We start from the raw sequence: 23492 nt of genomic DNA on the forward strand, positions 1-23492 counted from the left end.
GTTTTACCAATTATTTCACATTTAGATTTAAAAAAAAAATCCCATTCACTTTTTTGCAATTTTTGTAAAATACCCAGTTTTTGGGTATTTACCCAGGCCTTGGGTAAATACCCGGTTAAATACCCAAAAAATATTTACCTACCCGCTGGGTATTTATCCGATCCACATCACTATTTGCATTTCATTCAAATTTTTAATGACCCATTATTACTCTTCAGCACTTTTTTTGCACCCTCACATTTTTAATTACTTCGGGTTATTGAATTGAATGGCTACTGACTGAAAAAAACTAAAACCATATCATTCTGAACACACTGTTGAACGAATGTAAAAAGGTTATTTGCTTCATTTTCATTAATTTTAAATGGAAAAATTTCATAAACAGCAATTTTTCTCTCACCATACATATGGGGCTCACAGTAACAATAAGGGAATTCAAACGTTTTGTGTATAAAATGTTCGGTCAAGATGCACAGGTCTTTTCCCCTTAATCGAACCAGCCGGTTGTTAGGACCAAAATGGTCCCGTCTCAATGTGGTCCTATTAACCAGAATCGACTTCACTTATATTTGAGCCCAAAGCAGAGTGTACCAGATGGTAAAATTTTGCTCTACGTGTTCTAAAATCAGCAGATGAAAGCAAAATGTATGAAAATGATACCGGACAAATCAGAAATTTATCCCACCTGTTCAAAAGTTGACAATGAAGGTTTTGGAATGATCTCTTAGTATTGAATTTTTAAGCAATGAACAACTTCAAACATATTTTTGATAACTAGCTGAGAGACTAAGTTTAGCAGTATTTACTCCACTAAAAGTGTTAAAAGGGAAAAAAATGCAATTTTTTGAATTTTTTGATTCATAGATTGATTTAACCAGCACAAAATACAAATTTGGTAAGTTTACTATGCAAAATACCACAAAAAGGCAATGGTAAATTTAATGCTTTAAAAAAACATTTTAAAACTTCTCTTCAGATTTTTCGTACTTAAGTGGTTGCGTTGCTCACAAAATATTTTCTTTTTTAGTTTAAGTAAAATAAGTTCTTTATTGAAACCTTTGGGTGTATTGCCTACTCATTGATTTTAGCAATCAAAATTTATTTTCAAAGATTAAAAATAATATCCTCTTTTTTTAAAAGTAAAAAAAAAAAAAAAAAAAAAAACCTTAAGTTGTAAGACTTTTTATTTTGCAAATATTTTCAAAATAATCACAATAATAACATCTACAAGGTGCAATATGAGTAGTTATTTGCATATACAATTTCAGCAAGACATTCACAAGCCCTATGAGTTAAGATTAAGTATATAAGCATTTGGAGAAAGACGCCCAATAACAAAAATAATGACACTGATTGCATAAAATCAACCAAAATGCAAACGTCCTAAGAAAGTTTTCATAAAAATAAAGATAAACTCAGGTAAAAAATATTAGAGGTTCCAAAATGAAGTTTCAGCTTTGCTTCAAGAGCTTACTCAAATGAGACACACTAAGTTAAAGAAACATCTACTAAGTAGCGACAGTTTGGAGGTGGGGAGTGGGGGGCACTTTTTATGGTTCATTTATTTATTTAATTTTCCAATTTAGAAATTAAAACTAGAAATTATATTAAAAAAAAACAGGAATGTCAAAATTTTCAGAACATAATTATTTGCTTTTTTTTTTGTATTATATGTTGACGAAACATCATTTAGCACAAGCAATAACTTTTAGTTTATGTATTTATTGTTTAGATATTAGTAATCAACTGTTTACCTAAAACAAGCAATACTTGTTTAATGAAATTATTACCTAGTGTCTGTGAGTTTTTCAAATAATTTGGGGTAAATAATGTAAGTCTAATTCATGTCTAAGTGTTTCTTGTGAAAAAGTTATTGTGTACATAATTCATCAAAATCTAAAGCAAAAACATGAGTTAGGTTGTTTGATTTACATCAATTATCACTCATCTGCTCTTAAAACCCGCCCTAGAATTTTTTTTTCTGTTATTTTTAATCATTTTTTTGCTTGCCACTAAAAGTCCTATGGTTTTAGTTGTCGTTAATTTTTTTCTATCTCCCCCCCCACTTTTTATTCCCAATCGCCGCCTCTTCATCTACTTATCTCACAACCCTACTTTGATCTCCCCCTTCCCATTTTATTCAATTCTTTCATATTTTTCTACTTCCTTTTATTTAAATTTTTTTAATGCATATTAAACTTTTATTTCAAACTTTTAAAGAAATTTTATAATAAAAGAGGCTAAAAAAGAACAGAAAAGCAAGATTTTTTTTGACAACATAATATGCTTTAAAAATGAAAATGTTTGCTAAATTTGCCAAAAACTTAAGTTTTTAGGAAAATGTAAATACAGTGAAGTACCGTTTATACGTTTCTCTTTTATACATTTTATTCAATTATACGTTTTTTAAATTGGTCCCTACAGAGTCTAATACACATTAACGAATACCTATTACCCGTTTTTTTGCATTTATACGCTTTTTTCGTACAGTCCCTTCAAAAACGTATAAACGGTGCTTCACTGTACTACTAGTGCCCTATCCTATTTTGAGCTTCTGAAGCATTGAAACAGATTTTTTTTGCATTTTTTATTGCTCTTCATAACCAAACCTGGTTTTATCTGGCACTTGGCAAAATTTTTTTTTGTAATAATCCAGTGATAAAACTAACGTTAAACTAAACTTACTTTTTGAAGACAAATAAATAAATAAACCTGTTATATGTACTTAATAAGAAAAACAATATCCAAAGAAGTGGATAAAATTTAAAGGCATAATAATAATAATTAAGAATTATTACCTTAATTAAATCTTCCAAACAAACCCCACAGAGTATTAGTTTCTCAGTTTGGGTGCTGAAAACAGACAATAATTATGATTTTCAACTATATAATAAGGAAGGAGTAATTTCAAAGTCAGCAATACAATAAATAATTTAAAGGAGAGTGATTTATATTGCTAAGTCAAGAAAATCTTCCAAATAATGCAGAGTATAGAACAGATGCCAATCTTGACTCCAATATAGTGGAATCCGCTAAATTGGACTGCCTGTTAATCGAACCAAATCTTAAAGAACCAAAACAAATCCCATTACAAAGCCTAATATTATTCGCTTATTGGGACTAAAAATCCATTTAATCGGACCAAGGAATATGAAAACAAGGTGGAAAAAATTAAAAATCGCCCGTGTAAAGCGAGTTTCAAGTGGGTCAACGAACTTGACTATTAATAGTTAGTGCAATAAAAATTAATAATGGTTCACTGTAACTTTCAATCAAAACCAGCAATATATACAAGAAAAAATAATTAATGAAACTCCCATTGCATGAAAGCACTGTTCCAGCAAATATCAAAAATTCAGTGAAATTTCAAATGTCTTCAGTTGAGTAAGCATGTTCAATAATATGTAAATTTTTTCAAAAAAAAAAAAAAATATTTAGTTGTAAAATACGTAATTTACACTTTATGGAATTTTTAATGGTCGGTTAGTACTTTTAGACACTTATTTTTTCACTCGCACATTTTAAGTTACTTCTGATTATTGAATTGAATCGCTACTGTCTGGAAGGAATAACTAAAACCATATCAGTCGGAACACATTGTTGAACGAGTGTAAAAAGATTATTCGCTTTATTTTTATTAATTTGTTTAATGAAAGAATTTTGTAAACAGCAATTTTTCTTCTTTGTATGCTCACTATGCATTTGGGGCTCACAATAATAAGGGAATTTAAATGTTTTGTGTATAGCATGTTTGGTCAAGCTGCACAGGTCTTGTTCGCTTAATCAGACCGGCCAGTCATTAGGGGCAAAATGGTCCCGTCCCAATGTGGTCCTATTAACCTGAATCAACTGCATAGTCAATAATTATGATCAACACCCCAGACGGAAATGAACTAACTAACTACTTCCACTGATTTTTGTCATTACATCAATTGCTGTTACTCCCCATTTTAGGCTATTACTGAAAAAAGACTAAGTTTCCTCACCTTCAAAATTGATTTTTTACCATGTTTTTATTGACTTAGTTTGGTGTATGTGTTCAAGTCAAATCTAATGATCTAAAATGTAGGCTACAGCTTTAATGGAAAATTCATTGTCGGTCACTGTCATTATTGAACATAACAATACATTACACCCTAACGTCCCCTATACCTACCACAGATGTGGTTTACTGGTTGAGTAAAGCCCTGGAGATGGTTAAGCCTCAGTTTAAGTCTTTCAAGCATTTGTAACAGAATAAAAATTTACAGTAAAAATATTCTTTTGTTTACAATACTTTGACAGAGTTAAAAAAAAAAAAGCATATATTTAAAGTGTTCTGACAACAAGAATACGATATTAGTCGAGATCAACAGAAGTACCTTTACAAAATACATTAGAACCCTGGACAGTTAGTAAAAAAGATACTGGGGAAGGGGTGTGCATCTAAAACTTTCCTAGAGATAAACTTAGTGAACTAGAGATTTTATGGGATATACGTATATGATATCCGAGTAAACACACAAAGAATAAAACACTCAAGGAACAACACTGCTTGGAGGAAGAGAAGAAAGATAAGTCAATGGATGAGATCACATACCTATGAACAGATAACCTTCTTGAGATAGATGGAGAAAGAATGAATTCATGAGTTCTCTGCAATGGGGGAGTGACAAGGCGGATGAAATGTTCTGCTCTGGAGAGCCTATTTCTCCAAAGGACCAAGTTCGTGATTTTTTTTAAAAAGTCAAAAAATTCGGATGTTTTATTGATTTAAATCAGATTTTTTTGATTTAAATCAGATTTTTTAAAATTTGAATAAGATGAATCTATTTAGCTTACTTTTCAAACTAAGATAAGTTCTCTAACTATTCAATACATTTTTAAGATTTATAAATACATTATAATACTTCGATAAGAAGTGATTTTGTTTTATGCTTTGCTTAAAAATATGGTTTCAATCATCATGTACGTTTTAGTGTAAAAAAATATGTTGAAGTAATTACTTTTCTTAATTATATCAGTGATGGTGTATGAGAAAAACTGAAAATTTTTATTTGATTTTATACTGAATTGAACTGTAATTTTGGAGTAAAAGCAATATTGCAAGAAGAAAAATCTGTTCCACACACATAAATAGGGATCTATGTAGTTTTGCCTCTTGAAGTTAAGATTGTATGATGCAGTGTAAGTTAAATTTAGAGCAACATATTCTAAAAATGTAACATTAATTTATAAAAATAAAATTAACTGATTTTAATTAAGGATTTCGACAAAAAATCACTTGGTTCAAATCAATGATTAAAAAAAAAAAATCAATTGATTTAAATCATGATTTAAATCAACGAACACTGCCACAGGAACAGAGAACGGAGTCTGGAAACGATGTAGGTATTGAGGAAAAGGTCCATGGCCAGAAATAAAAGTGGTCTCAAAACCATGTTTAACACAAGGGGAGAGTAACTGTGGAAAAAATTCAAAAACCCTGCAACCAGTTTCATTTTCATTCCAACGGAAATGCCAATCTGCTTACATTTGGGTGCCAATATTATTAAGAAGCGCTGAATTTGGGAGAGGCAGATTTATAGTTGGAATATGAAGAGGGTCATTGGCCACTGTCCTTGCTAGGATATCAGCTTGGTCATTCCCTGTGTCGCCAGAATGTCCCTTAATCCAGTGAAGCGAAATAGAAGAATGAGAAATGTGAGTAACTCCTGAATTTGGGTAGCTATTGGGTTCCGTTGAATGGATCCCGCAGAGTTTGTAAGGAAGATAGGCTGTCAGAGAATATTTGGGTCTCGTCGGAGTGCAATGACGAGGAGAACTCAGTAGCTTTTTGAAGTGCATAGAGTTCTACTTGAAAAATACTGCTTTGAGATTGAAGTATTATACTCCAGCTCTCTGCTAACTGATTCCCCTTAAAGTAGATGAAAGCTGCTGCAGCTCCAGCTATACCATTATGGAACAATGCTTTTATTAAAATACGCATCAAATGTTTAAAGCAATATAAATATCACAATAAATGCATGCAAGGCAAATAACAGATTGGCAAACTTTCAGTGCGAGTGCTGGAAAATGTGAATTAAATATTAGGTTGAGCTGCAACTTTTTACCAGATATGTATTTTTATTTATGCTTGGCTCATCAATGGTATATTTTTGTAATTGGCAATGTGTTTCCAGTTCATTCAATGAGAAATATATTTATTTCTATTACTACATTAAAACTATTTTGCTTGCACTGAACTTGTGTTGCACATAGAAGTGCAAATGAAGCTTAATATTTTCTAGGGTTACAATGTTATCTATCATTCAGTTTATTGTTTAAGTTATTTTTATCCACTGAACTCCGTCATCCTCAACTTCACCATATCCGTCATCGTCTGATCGAAGGATTTAAAATTGATTGAAACATTTCAGACTCAAAACACTAAAAAGCAGAAAATTATTTAAAAAATGAATTGCAAAATATTAAACAATTCTGAATTTATTACAGATTGTCTGAAAAATTTGTATTGTGGATTTTCAATAGCTATCAAATTACTTCTAAGCTTTAAAAGGAAAAGCATAGGACACATATATTACATAACATAACTATAAGTGTAAAGAAAGACTATCATGAAAAAGCTAGCAGCTCAGTATAAATAATTTCAGAGGCCCGAGTAGCATCCACTCATCGGCCGTTCATCGAAATCCGATCAAACTTGGATCGGTCGATGATCGGATTCCGATGAATTTTCATCGGAAATTGCTCCAATATGTCTCATCGGCAATAGTAGAATCCAATCATAGAAATCTGATGAATTTTGCTCTCTATACCGATGAGATTTGGAGCAATATACAAGCAGTGCTTTTCCGAGGCGATGAATTTTGGATGAAAATATGATGAGATTTGGAGCAATATACGAGCAGTGCTGTTTTGAGGCGATGAATTTTGGATGAAAATACGATGAGATTTGAAGCAATATACGAGCAGTGCTGTTCCGAGGTGAAGAATTTAGGATGAATTTAGGATGAAAATACGATGAGAAGTAATAACAACCGCGATATAGGGACAAGCAGGAGGAAAAAAAATTAACAGTGGGAAGATGGGTCCGCCATCTTGGATGATCACGTGACCCTTCCGCCATCTTTAAAACTTTCAGAAGGGGTATTTTCGGATGACGTCATTTGGGACAATTATTTAATATATTTTAATTTTTTTTAATAACATGTTTATTTAATTTCTAATTTAACAACTTTGGATGAACGTGATCAGGGGTCTGTCCAGGATTTTTCACTGGGTCCGTTTTTTGTGAAAAATCAAATAATTTTGTGAAAATGAATTAATTTTGTGAAAAATCAAAAAATTTTGCAAAAAAAAAAAAAAAAAAAAATTTGTCAAAACAAAATTTTAGACTTTAGAGATGGCACAAACGGCATCAATGAAACTTAAAGTTGAGTGTTTTCCTCTTCTACATCGAGAAAATCATTCTGGATTTTATTTCTGATATTTGGCGGGGGGGGGGGGGGGGTCATCGCTGTCCAGTATCAATATTTATCTACCATTCTACATTATGTTAAATTATACTAGATATATTTCTGTACAGTACTTAAAGTAATTGTAACAAAAATATGAATAAATAAAATAAAATTCAGAATAGGGTTCAGCATTCAACTTTTTGACCCAAGACACTCTACTCTTAAAAAGCACAGAATTTCGTTTAAAACTCAAATTCCGTGATTTTAACAAAAATAAAAAGATATTTCAATTGTTTACCTCTTAACAAAGCGTAATAATCATCAAAATTTCGTAAAATCTGATTCCCATAGCGGATGCAAAGAGATCGCAATTTCCAAAGTGAAGGCATCAAAAGTATAAAAACGGCTTGTAAAAAAAATGTTTTTGATAAAATTATTTTAAAATTGCATTTTAGAGTCCTATGATAAACATATCATTAATATCTGTGGACACAGTTGACCCAAAAAATAAAATAAAATAAACCATCTATTCAGCATTTTAGTTTTTGACTCTTAACAGAAAATGGAATTTTGCTTTAAAAACTTGAAATGAGAGTTCTAACAGAAATAAAGAGACTTTCATTTATTTGAATCCTAATAAAGCGAAGTTAGCTTGAAAAAAGAACAAAATATGATTCTCATATCGGATGTTAAAAGATTGCATTTTTCAAAATGTAGACATCTAAAGAAAAAAAAACGGTAATTAAAAGAGTTTATTTAAAGTTAATCATCCTTGTGTTAGCATCGGAGAATCAAAACCCATATAATTTTCTCCCAAAATAACAATTAAACAACGCACCGCACCCTAAAAACGCAAATATTGACAAGCTAGTCCTGGATCTGACAGCACTTCTGTAGGAAAGTTTGAGTAGGGGGAATTTTTTTTCAAAAATGCTTAGTAGGTGTCCTAGAAAGTATTTTGGACTCGGGTGGACATCCGCCACCTGGTCACTTCTCCTGCTATGACGTCATCAAAGATGGCGGCATCTCGATCACATAAATGCTCATATTAATTTTAATACTTGACTTTTTTGAGTAATTCTTGCACTTTTTGTACTAATTTATATTCACTAGTTTACTTTTCAGTTACAGTGTTAAAGTTTTCCCGAAAACGTAGTTAAAAAAAATTTAGTTTATTGTTTTTTATTTACTTCCCTTGTTTAAAATTCATTCTTAAATTATTTTTTCAACTGTCAATCGTTGAATAACCGTATAAAATTATACTCAAAAACTATTTACGTAAAAAAATGTTTTTTTTTTTTACCATCTTCACCTGGTGTGACTAATCAATCAGAATGTTTATTAGTCGCTCCACTTAAGTGCGCCACTATAGGCGGCGCAGAGATAACATTCGAGCGCGTTGTTATTCTTCGAAGTAGTAAGTTGGCAGCCATTGAATTATATGATGTGTTATGGGTGCGACAGAGGGTGGTTTTTGAGATGATGAAATGCTGTTAATCTAAATGATTCTTTTGTTCGAGATTTATCGAAATAAAATTAAGATATGGATGTTATTAAATTGTCGAGAGTGTCAAAAGACAGCATAAGAGACCTTAAACCAGTTGAAAAGACTTGCATTATATGTAATAAAAGAGACAATAGTGTGATAAGTACAGAAAATGGTCGTGAAAAAATAAAGGCCACTGCAAAATTGCGAAATGACGTAGTTACTAAGCGTTTGAAAGCGTTAAGTAAGGAAGAGTTGTTGTACTACCATATGAATAATGCATGCTATAATCAATACTGTCATAAGAAACCTCTTTTACAGCTTCAAAATGAGAAGGAAAAATCAAAAGGTGAAGATGGCAAGTTACTGGTAAATTATTTACCAATAACCTGTGACAAAGGTGTATACGCTATTGCACGCGGAGTGCAACTTAGCAATCCAGATAAATTTTCAAATATTGTACTGGTGTTGGGTGCATTCCATATGGCTAAAATTGTGCTATGTTGGTTAGGTAAATATCTTCGAGGAAGTGGAATATCCGATGTGTTTATTGAATGTTCAGTCTTTGGAGTAAATGTGCTACAATCGGTTTTACATGGAAAAAATTATGTGAGAGGTGTCAAGGGGATGTTCATGTTGGGAGAAACCATGCTCAGATTGCAAGCGAAATCTTTTTTGAAGAATGTTCCATTGAGTCCTACGCTACAGAGTTTGAAAACTTACAGCAGAATATTTCTTTGGCTTGGGGAAAAAAAATCAGATCATATAGATGTAGATGGTAATGCGGAAAAACTCTTCTCGGACTTTGAGGTTTGTCAGCCGAGGAAGGAAAATGTCAAAGCAATTTTTGTACTGGGACAATTTTTTGAAACTCGTCCAACTTCTCAGAAATTTGATTCTTTCAGATAGACAAGGTCTTTGGGAATTACATTTAAATACAGTGCAGAAACTTCAACCAGTGTTTGCCGTATTTGACTGTGTCAACTATCAGCGACGGTTTTCTCTGTATTTAGAAGAAATGAGGAGACTAACCAAGACGTCCCCAGAGGTGCATGAAATGTTCATGAAGGGGAACAAAGGTAATCCGTTTTATATGCATATGCTTCCTAGCTTCCTAATCCATTGCACAATCTGTTAACAAAAGCACTGGTTTCCCAAGATACAAAGGAAAAAATATTAAAATTATTTAAGACCGGCGAAGAGATGTATTGTACATTGCAGAAAACACGATACGAGGACAAAACAGTAAGAATATCAAGCACCATCCATAAAGCCATGTTGCCACCATTTCATTGCACCAAAGTGCAAAATATAGGTGCTACAAGGCAAGTTACTAAAAAGATATCGAACAAGTCATCTCGCCGAATGATACAAATAGCTCAGGCTCGTTCGTATGACATGCAAGAGCTCTTTCGTTATGAGCTATCTGAAAACTGTTCATTGTTCTATGACCAATGCGCTAATGGTAAAACAACCAAAAAGTGCATTGTTAAGATCTGGAAACATCTTATGGTAGCACCAGTAATGAAACCTGGTTCAAGTCTGACGATAAAACCTGTTTTATAGTTGACGTCATGAACTCTGTACGAAAGGTTATGATAAATGAAAATAAAACTTTTGACGGAGCTGTTTCAGCTTTTTCGTCATACATCGGGAGCATCACCAAGAACTGTGGAAGAGTACATTACATTTTTGACAGTTATCGCAAATTTTCTCGTAAAGTCTGAAAGGGTGCAAAGACAAGGTAGCAGCATCGTTATAGATGTGGTCAAAATCTCAGAAGATATATTCCATTGTCTGTCCGACTCAGCAGCTTTTGGGGATCTTCAAGAAACAAACTGATGATGCAAAAGTTCATTGCTGATACAGTGACAGCTTCTTTGACTCAGTACCAACCACACTTTTAGTGCCTTTCATGGTGATGAAGAGGATGATGTAATATTTAACTGTAGATCTGTGCAAAGTGGAAAACAGATAAATAACCCAGAATTAAACTGTCTGACAGTAGAGGAAGATGACTTCAGAATGTTGATTCCTTCAAAACATGCATCCCTTTGTGTTGTTCACTAAAATCATTATTGCTAGCGCCGACACTGATATAATGGTGTTAGCTTTGTTTCACTATCTTACTCTTCAACGATTTGGTGTTCAGGAACTTTGGGTGCGTACTGGAGTTGGTGATTTTACACGATTCTTATCTGTTAATGATATTCACTGAAAAAAGGTGCAAACTTATGTTCGTTGCTTCCTGCCATCCACACACTATCTGGATCAGATTATGCAAGTAAATTTCGTACCAAAAAATCTGCTCTTCATTGTGCATCTGTAGAGTATTTGGGGGGTTTTGGCGTATCATCTGACTGGATTTATATATAGCAAAGCCTTAAATCTGCAGAAGAATACTTAGTGAAAGTACTGCGGAAAGGGTCATTCTGTAAATCTTTAGACGAACTTAGGTTATGGCTGTATCATCATGCGAAAAATATTGACACTGATAACTTGCCGCCTACTAGCAGAAGTGCTAAGAGTCGCTTATTAAAATCATTTTTACACATACCGACAACGACATTGTATTGACGATGTTGCTGTTGACTTAGATCCTTGTGAATTTGGTTTTGCAGTGGTAGTTGATGATTTGATGCCAGAAAAGAACTTACAGAGATTTCCAACCGATTTTATTAAAACATGTAATTGCTTGAAATGTGCCAAATCTTCCTGTGCTTGTAGAGCAAATGAAGTAACCTGTTGCTCTTTCTGTAAGTGTAATAGTACGGGTGTGCAACAAGGGCGCCCATATAAGGGGGAAAGGGAGATTTGCCCCCCTTTAAAATTAGAACTTCTTTGCTTTTGGCAATTTTTTCTTTGCAAAAATGTAAAAACATTTATTCTCCAGCCATTAATGAATAAGTTATTAAAAATGAAATATTTCAATGACTCTAATCTGTCCTAAAATCGGTTTCAACGGAGAACATACCCTCCTAACCCATGGGGGAAATATTTGAGCCCAGCCCCCCTACTATTTTGCATATAGGCGCCCTTGGTTTGCAACCAACTTGTAACAACCCCTTTTAAATATCATTTTATTAAGTGCAACAAAAAAATATAAAAAATAGTTATTAATAGCAGCAGTAAAAATACATTGCTATTCGCCTTAAAAACACTAATTGTGACTTACTGGCCGAATTTTCATTTTTGTTGGTTAAGTATTGACATAAATTTGGGCTTATATGGGGACGAAAGCGCGGGCCCGCCATCTTTGATGACGTCATAGCTAAAAAATGTACGAAATGGCAGATGTCCACCTAAGCTCTAAATACTTTTTAGGACACCTACTAAACATTTTTGAAGAAAAATTCTCCTTACTCAATCTTCCCATCGAAGTACTAAGCATTTATGAGAGCGAGCGGCCGCCATCTTTGATGACGTCATAGCAGGAGAAGTGACCAGGTGGTGGATGTCCACCCGAGTCCAAAATACTTTCTAGGACAACTACTAAACATTTTTGAAAGGAAACTCTCCCTACTCGAACTTTCCTACAGAAGTGCTGCCAGATCCTGGACTAAAGCTGGCAAAATGATGAGAATATTTTCTAATCAAGTCATTATAAAGGTTCAACGCCAGACGCTAAGTGGTGATAATTTTGAAGTTGGTAACCCTATCTGAAGCGATCATATTTTTTCCTGATCCTTACTATTCCTTTGCAGTTCTAAGTTCATTTCGCAGATATATATTATTATTGTTTATTAAATCATGAGCGGAGAAAAGTGCTTACCAATACCTTTTCAGAAAAGTTTACAACACCGCCGTTAATTAGCTGTGATAAAACAAACAACCATTATACTTATTTGGCAGTAGCAATTATTTATCGCTTGCAGGAGCATCGCAAGAGTGGCGATTTTTTTTTTTTAATTAGCCAATTTTGTATAAGCTGATTCCTCTAATTTGACTTAAAAAAGGGTTCCAAAAATTATCGGTTTATACACAACAGAAATATGCTTTATACACAGAAATATGCGTTATTTTGCTTTCAGATTTGCTCTTTCAATAAACAATTTGTGACAGATCCGATCTTGTTTATCAGAATTTTGTGAAGGGTTCGTTTTGTTTGATCGGGATTTTGTGAAAGGTCCGTTTTGTTTGATCGGGATTTTGTGAAAGGTCCGTTTTGGTTGATCGGATTTTTGTGAAGGGTCCGTTAACGGACTCGAATATCCTCTGGCCAGACCCCTGGTGATTCATGAGCTCAATTTAAGTCGCTTTAGCCGGGAATCGAACCTTAGACCTCTGGAATACGAGATTCATATGCAAACCACTAGACAAGTAATGCTCTTTCCAAGGAGGAAAATAATGCATCAAATGGAAAATCATTTGTGGCACCATCTATCGGGGGGCAAGGCCATGACAGATTTCTGAACGGAAAGTGAGAATTTATTTCAGTGAATATACTTATGGCGCCAGCTAGTGAAGAGTCGTAGTCTATCATTTTGCCCGCAAATCGAGTCGGAGTCAGTAATTTTGGGAGTCAAATTGAACGGAGTGGAATTGTTTTGGAGATAGAGACAAATCACTCAAGAGTCGGAGTCTCATTTTGTTCGCAATTCCAGTGAGGTAATCGGGGTTGGAATCGTGGAGTTAAAGTTGAATTGATTTTGCAGCAAATCGGAGTAAACCCTTCCAAAATCCAGGAGTCGGATTTAGAGTCAAAGTCTCAGTCATTTTTTCCTCCGATTCGCAACCCTGAATGTTGATCCGTATAGCCTTATGCAGGGGCGGCATTTCAGCATTTCATTTGGGGGGGGGGGGGGAGGTCGAGTTTCTTAAATACAAATTACCTCAGTATGGAACAAAACACATATTGGCTGACAGCAAGTAATCATGATATGGGGGGAGATTGCATAGTTAAAGAGCCCCCAGAATAGATATTTGTTGATGTGAGATATTTTTTTACAAAATAATACATATTTTTAAAGAGTATCTATGGAAGCATACTATGCATTGAGCAGCTGAAATGTATTTCCAGAAGAAGAAAGTGATGAACATTCATTAAATGGACACACTCAAAGTATGAGCGTAACAATGAATGTAAAATACCAAAGCATTTTCTTGTGAAAGTCATGCAGCCACACCACTGCACGGGCCTCTCATAACCATCATTATGCAGAGCACACAAGAACGAGATATTTAGCCTATATGAGAAAATTGCTTCTTTAGTTAAAATTAACCATGATTCTTCATCAGTTTTTTCTGTTCTGAAAAGGCTTGATGAATTTCTAATAATTTAAAAAATGGAAAAACACTTGCTCATGTTTAGAAATGTGTTGAGTTTCATCAACCGTTACAGAGAACCAGCAAGATTGTTTTTCTTGAACATTAATTGACGTTTTACGTAAATTAAATTTGCTCATTTTTATCATTCCTCTCAAAAAATTTGGGGGTGCGACCGCCCCCTCTTGACCCCCCTATTTGCCGCCCATGGCCTTACGTTTCATCAATAGTTGGATATTTGAATAATAAAACTTATCCTATTTTAACAATTGGGAGATTTCCAAAAATTTTAGATTGGGAAAATTTTTATCGGAAAATTTAAACGACCTACTTTTTTTAAGATGAAATGTAACTCAGCAAATTTTCATCAGAAAATTTGATCGTTAAGATCTTTTTTTCCGATGAAATGTAGCTCAGCAAATTTTCATCGCAAAATTTAAACGTTACGATTTCGTTTTTCAATGAAATTTCGCTCGGAATATTTTCATCGGAAAATTTGATCGTTACGATCTCTTTTTCGGATGACATTTCGCTCGGCAAATTTTCATAGGAAAAATTTGATCGTTACGATCTTTTTTCCGATGAAATGCAGCTCGGCAAATTTTCAACGAAAAATTTGATCGTTACGATCTCTTTTTCCGATGAAATTTAGCTAGGCAAATTTTCATCGGAAAATTTGATCGTTACGATCTCTTTTTCCGATGAAATGCAGCTGGGCAAATTTTCATCGGGAAATTTGATCGTAAGGATATAGTTTTCCAATAAAAAACAGCTCATCGAAACCGTTCTCGGATTCTGATCGCAACGATATCAGCGTGCATTACGCGATGAGTTTAGGAGGAGTCTATGATCGGCCAAGCAAAATCCGATGAGTTGATGCTACCTGGGGGATACATTTGTTAGTTAAATTATAAATGGGCATCAATTAAGTGTTGCATGCACATTATATTTTTCCTTTCAAAGCTCACAAGTATTTTGATAGATATTAAGAACTCACAATCACAAATTTTCACAACAATCTGTAAGAAATTCTGAAACTGTATGGGGCTTTAAATCTACGTGAAGCTTATGTAAAGTTATTTTATATTTTCCGTTTCATTTTAAAAACTTGGTATTTTAAAACTATTTTATTTCATTAATTATTTTCTGCTTGTTAGTATTGTGTGTTTGAAATGTTCTATTCAATTTTACAAACTTCGATCAGACAATAACAGAGATGGTTAAATTGATGATAATGTTGTTCAGTAAATTTATTCAGTCGATAACATAAACCTAAACAATAAACTAAAGCATTCCCCCCCCCCCCCAAGCAAGGATAAATCTTTAAAACAAAACCAATATAAAAAAGAAAGGTTGTACAGTATAACTCCAATCACCCAAACTCCAACTATCCGATTGCCGATAATCCGAATCCCTTTCAGAGTTTCGGAAAAAAATTAAGGTCAAAAGTACAATGATTCTCAAAGTAATGATTCTGTATACGCACTTTGTAGTCCTTTTCTCCACTAAGCTATGCAAATAGCTTACTTCGACTGAGATATTTCGCAGGCTATGACTTTTCATTTGTTGCACTGTAGGTACATACTCTACCTCCCCCACCTAATGTACAGGTACAGCACCTGTAAGTATGCTTAGCATAAAGTGTTGGGTTTCCATTTCATTAATTAAAAGCTCTATATCCATCAGAATACATGCTTTCCTCTCATTTTCAACATACACACAGTAATTGATTAAAAAAGACTTTTTTTTTTTCGAAAGTCAAATAATGGGGAATTTTTGATTATCTGACTGGAGTTTGGTCCCCATTGATTTGGATAAGTGCAGCCGACAAAGAAAAAGGTAGCACAGATGGAATTACTTAGAACTTTCATAAGGATTTCTATGGTTTAGGTTAAAATATGATTTAAATCGCTTAATTTTGGCTTAAAAAAATAACCTTCCATTTAAATCATGATTAAAATCTCCGATTTAAATCATTTGTTTTCAAACATTATGGAAATAAAATGAAAGAAAAAGGATATATAACTTACGAGACGCTTATCTTTTCTACAAATGATTTGCCCTCTTTTTTTTCATCATTCAACAGGGTAGATGAAGTGGTAGCATCTGGCACAGTAATAACTTGTATCGTTTCAATAACCTCAGGTAAACTTACATCAAGGCACTGAAAAAAAAAATGCTCTCATAAAAATCTACATTTTAGGAAGACACTGATGAATTCAACAATATCAAAGAATGAACTGGAACTTTTCTTTTTTTCACTCAAAAAAAAAAAAAGTCTACTTTTGTGTAATAGCCTTTAAGATTATAGAATTTTATTTTTCTATTTGTGATGTTTGCATTACCAACATATACAACATATGACTCTACAACTATTTTTTAAATTTCTGAAAATTTTAACACTTGACAGGTCCAGCATTCCACTGGAGGATATGTTAATGGAATTTTTCATGAATATATCTTCTTCGAGCAAACAGCCATAGCCTCTAGCTGTTACTCATTTAGCACCATCAAGGGAGCATGTATAACTTAGAGTGTCACAAACGTCAATTCTAACAGAGAGACAACCTTAAACATTAACAGTTTTAAGGTAGATTTTTAACAGTATTTTCACTGGTAAAAAGTAATATTTACTGCTGAGAACTGCAAAAATCTTTTTTTTTTTTTTAAAAAAAGAAAAAATGTTATGCAGTGGCGGATACAAGGGGAGGGTCATGGGGGTCATGCCTCTCCCCTAAAACCTTCGAAAATATTATACGTCCGCATTGTATTCAAACACTTTATGAATAAAATGTGAACAATTACAGTAATATTTTCAATTCAGTAATTATTTTTAATAGTAAGTATTTGAACTGCAACCTCTTTTCCTTGCTTTTGAAATTAATTAGGACAGATTATGTCAAAAAAGGGGCCTGGTTCCTGGCCAATTTGGTGCATTTTATTGACACCCCACGCCTTTTCAGAAAACTTTCGTACCCAAAACCGAAAGTTCGTTTGTGTGTGTGGGGGGGGGTCCTTCTTCAGTGTGACAGACCCCCCCCCCCCAATGGTAGTCTATATCCGCCCCTGATGCAAGGTCCCTGTTACCCTACAAAAGATAACTGAATAAAACTTGTGATGAGGGGGTTGGGGACATGTCTTGTTTTTCATTGAAAAAAAAAGAACATAAAACATTCTACAAATAATTTGTTCGATCAATTTAAAATTGAACAGTATTGATAAATCGGAAAATTCAAATCTTACTACTATTATATATGCGAAAGTTTGTCTGTATGGATGTATGGATGTTTGTTGCTCTTTCACGCAAAAACTACTGAACGGATTTTGATGAAACTTTACAATAATATAGCTTATGCATCAGAATAACACATAAGGTAGTTTTTGTCCCGTTATGGGACGCAAAACCCCCTTAGGGGAGCAATAAAATACAATTTTCGTATAAATTCTCTAATATAGGGATGAAAAAATACTTGCACATATTTACATTATATGTCCATCTAAAGCTCTGATTTTTCTGCTGAAGATGGCACCTATTAGAAATTTTTAAGTAGAATAAAAAACGAGTTATGAGCTTTTTAGTTCCATGTTCGAAGGCTTTCCTAAACTCAATACAGTATTTAGTGTATCATCTCAACTCCCTGTCGATAGCGACAATTGTTGTATTGTTGACTATCTTTGCTTTTTGTGACTGTTCAAGGCTTTTCTCAAGTCAAATCTTGGAAGTAAGATTTTTGCACATTATTGGCAAATAATATATGATTTGGCTGATCATTTTCCATTTAAACAGAACTTTAATGTAATTAATGATTTTTATTATTATTTATGCTGATTGTACACTTACTCATTATTCATTCAACCAGCAGACCGCCAAAATTTTTGCAGAAAGATTTCCGTAGCTCATGCATTTGGCAGTTTTTTTCAACGTCGCTGTTTTTGAAGCCGAAGACTACGTCATAATGTTTCTCAGCTTTCACCATGTAAACAAAATATCGCCAATCAAAGAATCTTTAAAAAACTTTCTTTATTGTGTTAAATAACCCAGCAACTAAATTAGGCAAATCCATAAACAGCACAAAAACTTCCATTAATTTTCCTTTTTCACAATTTCAAACAATCGCCAAATTTTACTACTTATTTTGGAAACATTTCGAATGAAACTCTTTAGCACCATTTTATGGTGACCAAAAGTATCTCAGCAACTGGCGATAATAACTTTGTAACTACATATGAATGTTGATAGGACAGAATGGCTCCCAAGCGTTATTAAGGTATGTTATTAAGGCATTTAAAGTCCTTTATACAAGGGAGTTTCTCCGAAACCTTGTGCAAGCATTAAACTGTGTGGAAAATTTCAACCTAAAAGAGTACGGGAAGCAGTACACAATAACAGAATTGCCTCGGCATTGCAAAACATAGGCACATCATTAGAAGCCTTAAAAACCGTCAACCAATGAAAGTTAACTTGTGATTGACGTATATGGGTTGTGAAGGCTTGCTCCTGAAGACATTCTCTGTGAAGCAGTTCAAAAGGCAGTGGCATTAACGAGCAGAGGCGTAGCTAGACCCGACTTTCGGGGGGTAGGGGGGTACTTCTTTTGTGTGTGTATATATATATATATATATATATATATATATATATATATATATATATATATATATATATGTGTGTGTGTGTGTGTGTGTAAACTTTTTTTTAGTATTAAAAAAATAACAGGGAGGTGAATCTTACATACTTTGGAATGGAGTGCCCCAAGTCCGATACTTGTATCAAACAAAACAAAAGCAAAGAATTTTTTTTTTAAATTTTTTTTAATGTTATGGAAAATTCAACTTTTTTTCTTTTCCCTCCATTTAATTTAAAGTGAAATTTTCTAGCAATGTCTTGTCAAAACCAGTCTATACAAATCAGGGAGGAATCAAATATCTGATGAGCGTGTTCCGTTCATTTCAGTGTGACTGCTTAATTTAGAGGCTAACACACATCTACAAAAGCTGGCATCCCTAAAAACTAATAGATACTTCCATATCCGCCTGTAAACTGGATGTTTGGCTTTCAATCTCATCTGTGGTCAGACTATAAAGACTATTTTTACTAACTTCGTTTGCACTAAAAGTATGATTCATAAATTCATAATGAAATAAAATAAAAAAAGACTTCTTGAATTATAACCCGAAAAAAATGAAAATGCTTTTCATATCATTATATTTATATGTTGCTTTTCATGTATTTACATTTGTGCTAATTCTAAAGCAGTTAATAAAATTTGAATTAAAAAAAAATTAGGGAAGAAATATAGACAGTAGAACGTGATTCGCTCAAAGCTGCGTACCATCTGTTCTCCTTTCAAGTTTTTATTTTTAATTTCATTAGCTGCTTTAGAATTTACATAAATATTGAGAGAGCAACAGCAATTTTCGAGTGTTATGAACAGAAGTCTTTTTTATTTTCTGTTTTTTAATGCAAACGAAGCTAACAGAAATAATCTAGATTCATTTCGTCATTTCGTTTTTAAACATTTTATTCATGTAATGCTATGCAGTTTTTCTTTTGAATTAAAATAAAATTACCTTTAGAAGGGTCTGATAGGACTAATGCTGCTTTGCAGACTGTAAATCGTTTTCTTCAGACGACGTTAACGTTCTCTTTTTAGAGCAATCCTTTTCGTCATTTTCATTTTTTTATTTGGGTTTAAAAAAGCTTGTTATCGGTTTTGCTCACTTCATTATGCAGCAACTTTCACTTAGAATGTACTATTCTAAACAGACTGTAGGTTTCCAAAAGAATATGCAGTTAATACTGGCTGAAAAATCAATGTGATTACAATGGATACTCTGGTTAGCAAAGGTAGTTTTGACTATGAACCATGACACACACGAAACCAGACCAACAAAAACCTCTATTGTCTCGAATTCCAGTTATGCCATCATTTTCAGATTCGAAGCCCAGTTATCTTTAAAGCAGCATACAAAAACATTTTCTTCAATTCAGAAACAGAGGAATTGTCTTCAAGAGCTGAGGAGGCAGTGGAAAAAAACTGAGAAATGCGTTCCACGAATAGGTTTTCTAGAAAGATTAAGAAAATTACAGTCGTTTCGCGCACTTTCTTGGAAGAAGAGTAAAGGGGTGAAATTCAGAGGTTTGACATGTAAATTGAACTTTTCAAGTTCATGGTTAAACGCCATTCAAGTTAAAAGCCATTTCGCTGTTATCTGGATTAGTACTGTTCTTTGGTTGCTCTCTTTCTTAAAATTGTGATTCCTAAGAAAAACAAAATGATAGAAGTGAAAAGAAAGTATAAGATTTTTTCAAGTGATGAAAAAAGGAAAATCGTAGAATATTGGCCAAGTTAGATTTGCAGCAATTGCTAACCTCAAGAGGATAAATAATGAATCCAAAGAAAAAAAAAAATCAGGGACCAAAAACAATAAAAGACTTTTTCTTGAAAAAATATGCTTCAAGTTTCTTTTACTGTCAAAATGACTCCTTAAACTCGCAATAAAGCACTTAATAATGTAATAAAGGAATAAATACCTATCAAAACTAATACAGAGGAATTTTAATCAAGAGCCCATATTGTCTTTAGTATCGATTTCAAATTTTCACCATCATATTCCAAATTTCTATAAAGTTTCTTAAAGCCCCCCGTATCTCCAGACCTCTTTATCTCGATTTTTTTCTTTCGTGTGAAATTCAAACTATACAGATTCTACTGTATGCAATATTCCCACTGCGCCTCTCATAAAATTAAACAAATTTAACAATTTGCAGAATCTATGACAAAGAAAGGCTACATATACGTGGATGTAACAAATCAATCTCATTTCTAAAGCGAAGTGTCAAATTTCACTCAATTATCAAAAAATTGTCTCAGCAGAGGGAGGAGTCTTTATACTTGAGGGTACTCATGGAGCAGATTTTCGATAGCATTGGGGGGGGGGGGGGGGGGGAGCGAAGTGAATTTTTGACATTTGTTACTCAGAAAAAAGTCATTTTGATTTTTTTCTTTTTCTTCTTTTTCTTTTTCTCTTTTTTTGAGACAAACGTTTCGGGGGGGGGGGAGGGTTCGTCCCCCACCCCCCTTAGCTACGCCCCTGTTAACGAGCACCTCGGTGGAGAAGGTTTCTCCAATATGAAGGAAGAGAACATAAACGAGCTCATCGACAGCCATGTTGGCCAAACTATCAGATACTGACCAGGCAGAATTTGTTAAATCTGTAAGTGAAGAAGAAAACGAAGATGAAGAGCTTGAATGGGAGCTGCCTGAACTGAATTTTGACATCTTTAACAAAATGAGCATACGCGCAAGAGAAATGCTAAAACTGTCGGAGACATAAGATCAGAATATGATGTGTTCCATTACCTTCGCTAAGCACCTTGAGTGAGCTCCTTACAACAATTTACTTGTTTTAAAAGAAGGAAAAACTAAGGCAACCAAAGATAACATCCTTTCTGATAAAGGTGACTGATTCACCGAACCCCCCCCCCCCCAAATGATACTAAAAATGCAGAAGATGAACTATCACACCTTCTTCTTCTTCTGACGAGTTTCTTGACGTGCATGCGTTGTCAGAAGACAGCTAACAGTCTGATCGCAATGCATAAACCATCATCTTCCTAATTTTTAAAATTATAATTAAGTTTATTATATCTACTGTTCAGTGCTATTATAATTATGTAATGTGCATAATGTAAGTACCGTACTGTTTTATTTCATGTCTCTCTCTCCTATTGATCATTGATTTTGTGCTTCATAACCATAATTTATGTTAAATAATAACTTTTTTCTAAAACACAGTAAAAAGTCAGTTCTTTATAAAAGATACGGTAATATATAGTTAAGAAATGGTTTGATACAATTCAAGGGTGTTTACGAATGTCTAAAATACTAGGGTATGCTTATAAAAAATTTCTAAACATATGTTTTTCCACAATGCGAAATTTCGACTTATGCAAGGGGTCTTGGAACACATCCCTTGCGTAAGTCGGGATAAGACTGTAATGCCAATTCTGATTTGCTATCAAAACCAAAGAAACTTTATATGAAACAAACTATAATTAGAATGTACAATAACTATACGTAAAAAAATGTATAAGATTTTTATACTATAACTTGCATAATGAAAAGAAATTACATAGAATAGTTAAATCTCACTAAATTTAATTGAATTTTCAACATTGGAACACATTTCTTGCTTTTTCTACATTGCATTGCAAAAACAAGTTTTGAAGCATTATTCCCAATTTATTTTAGTTTTAGTGCCGACAGAGTGGTGTAGTGGTTAGACGCTGGTCTCTTACGCCCAAAGGCGCAGATTTGGTTCTGGCTCCATTCAATGGATTTTCAAATTGCAGAAAATCGACACTGTCCGTGTCTTATGATTATGTGGCATGTAAAAGATCCAATGACCATTCGTTTGGCTTAGAGTGGTTTTGGCAAAATTAAATTCCTAGAGCAATTTTGCATCAAATAGAGCCCAGGCGATTCATCTGGTGATGCAACTGGGCATCGAATTCTTGTGGCAATGGCATCGCACCGATAGTGGTGCTACGTGATAGAGTATATGCTATTTCTGGGGAATGCTCTAGGTCTGCAAAAGGTAGTGTTCAGCCTCATTAAAAAAAATGGTTTTCATTTCAGTAATAATTAAAATCATTTTAATTATTAATTTCACATAATGAAATTTCTAATTAATATTTTTATTTAATCGAATCAATTTTCCTAGTTTTTGCCCTTTTCCTCAGGTTTTCCTCAGTTTTTGCCACTGTCCTGGCAACAATGCCACTTTGCCGGTAAAATACCCAAACCCTAGTACTTTTTACAGACTCCCTTATATGGTAATAAATGAAATTTTTTTGTAGTAATTAATTTTTACTTTTATGGTAAATGCATCCTTCTTTCTCTTGACTTTGGTTTTATTGCATCACATTTTTTGTTGTCTCTGGACAAGCACAATATAAGGAGGGGTGGAAGTAATTTCTATTGAAAAAAAAAATGTTCAGAAAAGATATTTAAAAAAAAAAAAAAAAAAACTACTCATCAAGTTATATCCCCGTCCCCCCATTTGATCAAAAATCTTTTCTGATTTAATGGTGTGGGGAAAAAAATTGAGAAAATTATAAATAACCTAGATGAAGGGGAATATACAAATAATACCATTAAAGCACAATACTAGAAAATAATTGATTAGTGGGAATGCTATTTCTTTGCCCAGAATGCAAATGACTGATCTCAAATGCTCTTTATGATAAAACATTTCTGTTTTCAAAGAAAATTATACAAAATCCTAATTTAATTAATTTT

The 23492-nt window shown here is 33.5% G+C and overlaps 1 protein-coding gene across 1 annotated transcript in view; it reads right to left on the bottom strand.

Annotated features, from left to right (window-relative positions):
- The window catches only part of LOC129217581 (uncharacterized), a 44721-nt gene that overhangs the window by 11633 nt on the left and 9596 nt on the right, over nucleotides 1-23492 (bottom strand). Inside the window, exons 4-5 of the mRNA XM_054851908.1 lie at nucleotides 16221-16354; nucleotides 2799-2853 (exon numbers count right to left, since the gene is read on the bottom strand). Coding sequence (XP_054707883.1) covers nucleotides 2799-2853; nucleotides 16221-16354 — 189 coding nt within the window. The remainder of the gene's footprint in view (nucleotides 1-2798; nucleotides 2854-16220; nucleotides 16355-23492) is intronic.

Source organism: Uloborus diversus, chromosome 2 (assembly GCF_026930045.1).
Source record: "Uloborus diversus isolate 005 chromosome 2, Udiv.v.3.1, whole genome shotgun sequence".
Classification (NCBI taxonomy): domain Eukaryota; kingdom Metazoa; phylum Arthropoda; class Arachnida; order Araneae; family Uloboridae; genus Uloborus; species Uloborus diversus.